This window comes from Gossypium arboreum, chromosome 5 (genome assembly GCF_025698485.1).
Source record: "Gossypium arboreum isolate Shixiya-1 chromosome 5, ASM2569848v2, whole genome shotgun sequence".
NCBI classification, from domain to species: Eukaryota; Viridiplantae; Streptophyta; class Magnoliopsida; order Malvales; family Malvaceae; genus Gossypium; species Gossypium arboreum.
The window spans coordinates 34,085,745-34,091,545 of NC_069074.1; the positions used below are offsets into that span (position 1 = coordinate 34,085,745).

A 5,801-nucleotide genomic window follows, 5' to 3' on the forward strand; every position below is an offset into this window, starting at 1 on the left:
TCTCCGGAGGGATTGCGTTATATCCTCTGAACGATTGACTTATATTTGTGATATTGAGTTATATCCATTGAAGGAATGATATGTGTCCTCATGTTAGGGGATAAATTTCAAATATATAGTTTGGGTAATTTTTTCATGAACCTATTTGTTAACCTATCATCTTGACGTCTAATTTATCAATAATTTTCAACAATTTCACTACAAAATCTTCTGATTACTACTACTCTCTATTTCTGCCAAGCATTTTATGAGGGTGAAAATTTTAATTTCTCTTATCTTTTATTTAGTTTTCCTACATTCTAATTCTCATGTTCCCATTGAACAACAAAAATTTTATTTTCCCACATAGATATTAATATTTTTATGCGTTGTTCTTAATAAAAATATATATAATATACCTCTTTACTTAGTAGAGATATGAGTAACTATCTTAATGGTTCAAATAATAATTACACTCTTAATATGCAACGTTTTAATTAAACATAATTTATCCTAAGATATATACTACTTACTAAAATCTAATTTTATTGTATAGTATCATACTGTTTAAATTTGAGAGAATATAAGATAAGGATATATAAATAAGAACCAAACTTAATGAAAAGGTCCAATAAATTGAATTGGTAAATAATATCATTCCCAAACCTCTTAATATAAGACCCAATCCCAAAAAAATTAAAAGTTCAAACAAATCTATTATATGTAAAATAGGAGATAGATAAATCAAAATGATTTTCATGATCTTATTGACACAATTAGGAATTTTTTTTTTATGATATGTTTCTAATTGAATAAAATCCTAATCTATTAAGCTAGTTAATTTGGATATATTAGTATTTAACAGTTAGAATTGTTTACTACTTTTCAAAATACCATTTATTTAGGACAACAACTTATATTTAGATCTTATTATGGGTTGCACCATCCCTTTTAAAACTTTGTTCTTTTTTTTTGTATTTTCTCTTTTGCGTCTTACAAAGATCAGTTTTTATGACCGAAATAATATTACAATTATATTTTTTTCGATTGCTTGTTTTTGCTTGTTTTTCTTTTTTGTGTTTCTTGCAAGGGCGGTGGAAGTCAACGGGACTGTTGCTGCCGTCTTGGTGCAAGGGGGAAGGTTTCAAGCACCGCATCTACTGACACATCGAGGAGCGGCGCGGCAAAGGGCTAGGGTAACTAGGGTTCTGCTGAAAGATTATGATTTTGGCCATTAGGCCTCTTTTTGTATTTAGGCTTGTAATAATTTTTAATTTTTTTGGTCCTCGAGCCTTGTAAATGGACTATTATTTTTTTTTTTGTTTTATTATTGGACCCGAGTAAAACTGAGCTCTTACACTTAACATATCTAAACTTGAGTACGACAATCTTAGTTTGTGAAAAAGTAAAAGAAATAAAACGAATATAAAAGTATAGATTAGCCAGGAAGAAATTAGTGACCAAAAGTTAAATAGGCAGCAAGCATGGAAGCGAGAGGAACAGAAATATTATCATCTATTAGCATGGTAATTGGAAGAGATTCAACCACAGTTGCCACTAGAGAAATTAAAGCAACCCTATGCATTGTATACCCCCAATCCAATTGTAAATAACCCAGAGCTGAGTAGTAGTACAGCATCCTACATTCATTCACCAACACAAACTTTTATTAGCATTAATATTTGGACAAAACTTTGGAATATATACCATATAATTTCTTATTCAATAAATAATATGATATAACAACTTGATTTGATGTAATTATATGTATTAAACTTTGATTTAATTTAGTTTTTACCTATAATTAACATATAAAATTATTTTATTCCTAGTACCATAATCAAAACTGCAATTAACCTGACACTCATAGTCAATGCAACATTAGTTTAGAGATATAGTTTTTAAATTCATGAAAAATTTGTAGTAAAATAAAATATACTTATATGTAACCAATTATTTTGTTTTGGAAATTGAGATAAAATTATAAAATTTTGTATTAAATGTTTTATCTTAAAAGGTTGAAATTGAATTAATAAATTTAAAATAGCCATTATTTAACTAAGAGGCTAAAGGGCCTTAATTGAAATATTAATTTTTAAGAAAGAAGAAAATTGCAATATTAAATTGTAGGAAATTAATGGAACTCACCCAATAGAAATGATGAATCCTGAAACAAACATGGAAATGCTGCCAACCCAACTCTTACTTTGATTATAAGGAATCTTGGACGACCCATATTTTCTACCAATTATATCTGCAAAACCTGTCCACCACACTCCTTTCTATAAGTTTTTAATATTAAAATAAAATACCTTAATGGGTATCTTCTGTTCAATATTTATTTTTAATTTTTATAAATTATCTGAATCCAGAATATTAAATCTGTCAAATTCATATCGTACCCAAATAAATGCCTAAAGATGGCATTAATAATTTCACTCAATAAATGCAAATTGATGATGAAACTACTCATGCATCAAGGACAACGTGGGTTTTACCACACTCCTTTCTATAAGTTTTTCAATATTAAACTACTAATAATGAAATTACCTAGGGTTTTATATGGAAAACATAAGTTTTTGCTAAAACAAATCATTTTATCTTTTCAATTTTTCTAACTAATTTTAGTTTTTCTTTTACAAAATTACTTGATTTTTATAAAAAAAATTTATGTTTTACAAGAAAAACCATTTTATTTTTCAATTTCCTTTATATATTTTCTCTTTTAAAATCACTTTTTGTCTTAACAGAACAAACTTGAGTTGTATATGGAAAAATCATTTTATCTTTTTAATTTTCTTTACTTTTTAAAATTAAGTTTAGTTTTTTTCCAATAAAATGGAAAAGTCTCTACAATTGGATAACTTAATTACCTATAAAATTCAGTTTTTTTTTAAAAGGGATAAATATCAAAACTATATATGAGCTATGGTTTAATGTGTAATTGTATACATGAACTTTAATTTTGTGTAATTTTATATATGAAAATTTTGATTTAATCCAATTCTTATAAATTATTAACACAATTGTTCATATAACATCATTTTATGCTTATATATTATATACATAAATAATTATATTTATCTAATATAAAAATAAATTGATGTATTTATTTCTTTAAATGTGTATGATTAAATCAAAATTAAAGTTTCAAGTATACATTTGAACCACAATCAGAGTTTTACATGTGTAATTGCACCAAATTAAAGTTCATTATGCAATTGCACATTAAATAAAAATTCAAAACCTACTAAAGTTGATTGACTAAAATGAATATAAATAACATAATTTAACTCCAAATTAATAGCCGGTAACCAAAATAAAAACCGTTTTTAACGGTAGTGCTTAAAATACATTTTTTTTTAAATTTTCAGTGCCCAAAATAAAATTTATAAAAATTAAACAATTTAGCCTTACTTTTTCTTTTATATCATATTATATTATATTTTATATTGTAGTATAATTATTGATTATATAATAAAGGAACAAGAGATTGGATACCATCACCGCCGCACATATTTGCCAAGCAGATGACACCGACAGGGGATTCACGCCAAAACGCAAGAGCACATAACATCAACATCGCAACATAATACAAAGGCCCCCTAAGCAATTCCCTGCAATTTAATTAAAAACACACTAACACATTTGAAGATTAAATTTGAATTTGCATAATCACAATCAATCAAACCAATATAAGTCGGATTTAACAGTAGAAATGTCTGCCCTAGCTGCTTTCCTTTTTTAAGTTAGGTACTTTGAATAAAATAAATATTTATGTCATTGGAAGGGGTTTCATTTCATACTTAACAATTCTAGAAATACCAGCTATGTACATTGAATAAACTAAAATGTGTGAAAGAAAAGAAAATCCAATCCGGCACCACTCTGCCACGCCATTTAAAATTACTGCTTGAATGTCCTATGTATCTTTTGTGGTTTTCTAGTACGCCTATATTATATATTGAAATTATAATTATATATTTTAGGATATGAAATTAAGAATTATTAGTAAATAAGTGCTGTAGAGTAATTCTATAGCAGTGTGGAATGATTGGTATAAAACTGAGCTATTTGTTTTCAACATTACTACAAAGGGTGGGACAAAAACAGATCATAAGACTATCTCTGCTGTCTCCCCGCACTTCAATCCATAGCTATTCTTAAATTTGGAAATTATTTATGTTAAAAATTATATATATTAAATAGAAAAGGATTAATTTATAACATTTTAATGATACAATTATTATAGCTCATGCTCTATTAATGTAAATCAATGCATCTTAAATTTGATATAAATTTAAAACTTTTAATTATTTATTTTATATAAAAAATTCAACCGTTAATATATATTAATATATAGAGTATTTTAAATTTACATGCATTACAAGTATACTTATATTAATAAATTTAACAATTAATTCATTAAAATATTAAAATATAAATAATTACCAACGTATTTAAAATTACTTTAATTTTTACCCTATACAAATGATTTCTCCCTTTAATTTAATTAGTTCACACTGTAGTAAGGTGCTGAAGGATCTCTACACTAATCTCTGCTTGATTTGAGGACTCGACTAAGCCTTTTTATTTATTAAAAATGAGTGCAAATTAAAATTTTTAATACTAATTAAAAATAAAATAAATAAGCTAACATACTATTCGAATAAAAATAAAACAATCAAATTGGAGTAAAAAATTATATTATGGTGATAGAAAAATTACTTGGGATTTCCTTCTCGAGTAACAGATTTGATCAAGCTTTGATCGTCACTCAAAGAGAGACCATGAATTACAAGCCTTAAGCAATTGATAAGTGGAACCAGAGATGCAAAGTAACGAGCTTCATCGGCGTTGCTATTTTTTAAAATTTAAAAAGTATATATATCAGCTATAATATTAATCAATTTAATTAATAAAATAATGCAACCCAGTTTTTTTTTTATTCACCTGAAAATTGGCCAGGAAATGGCAAAAAGTAATCCAGATAATATATGCACCAATTTTCTACTTAAATTCTGTTAAAATAATTAACAAAAAGAACCGATAAAATGAAATTAAAAAATTCTGATAAAGTGAAAGAGAGATTTTAAGAAAAAGAAAAAAAAAACCTGTTGAATGAGCTCCTTTTGAGTGAGAATATCGAAGGTGAAGACGAGAGCATAAGCGCCAGCAAAGACAGAGGCGGAAGCAGCGGTGTCTCGGAAAATAGAGGCGGTTGCAGCGGTGGCTGAGAGTGCGGTGGCGCGTTGGGGCGCGCGGTAGAGAATAGGGAAACGGGACGTGGTTGGGATGTGAGGAGAGAGGAAGAGAAAACGGGGAGGAGGAAATACGGCGGAATAGACGTGGCGGCTTAAGATGGGATGAGTGAAGGATAAGGAGAGGCTCATCCTAGCAGCGGAGAAACTGATGAAACAGAAGAGAGAATCTAGAGCGAGACCGCTGAGCTCTCTGCTTTTGATGTATATTTTGTTGAACCAAGTGATCTTACCTTCCATTTATGTAATGAATGGATAATTTTTATTGAATTGGGTAAAATTTGCAAACGGCAAAGATAAAGAAAAGAGTAAGTTAAAAGGAGGACCAATGAATGAAAGTGAGAGAAATCGACTAATTTTACTCAGATTGATGATGTCAGATTCCAAAAGAATTTACAACTGTAAAGGTAAAAAGTACCACTTTTGACCTTTTTAGTGGAAACCCTATAACTTACATGTGACCCAAATCGACTTTATTCAAGGGGTTGAATCCAAAATCAGTTTAAAATAATTCAAAAGAATAAATAGTTTATTGATTCAATTCTAAAAAGCTTTGCTTTT

The 5,801-nt window shown here is 27.9% G+C and overlaps 1 protein-coding gene across 1 annotated transcript; it reads right to left on the minus strand.

The window, feature by feature from the left end:
* Positions 1-1,373: 1,373 nt before the first annotated feature.
* On the minus strand, positions 1,374-5,548 carry LOC108470576 (phytol kinase 1, chloroplastic). The gene is made up of 6 exons (XM_017771928.2): positions 5,094-5,548; positions 4,933-5,000; positions 4,708-4,839; positions 3,481-3,596; positions 2,128-2,242; positions 1,374-1,619 (listed from the first exon to the last, which is right to left on the minus strand). Exons 1-6 carry the CDS (start codon positions 5,478-5,480, stop codon positions 1,433-1,435), a joined length of 1,005 nt encoding a protein of 334 aa, XP_017627417.2. The 5' UTR covers positions 5,481-5,548; the 3' UTR covers positions 1,374-1,432.
* Positions 5,549-5,801: the final 253 nt, after the last annotated feature.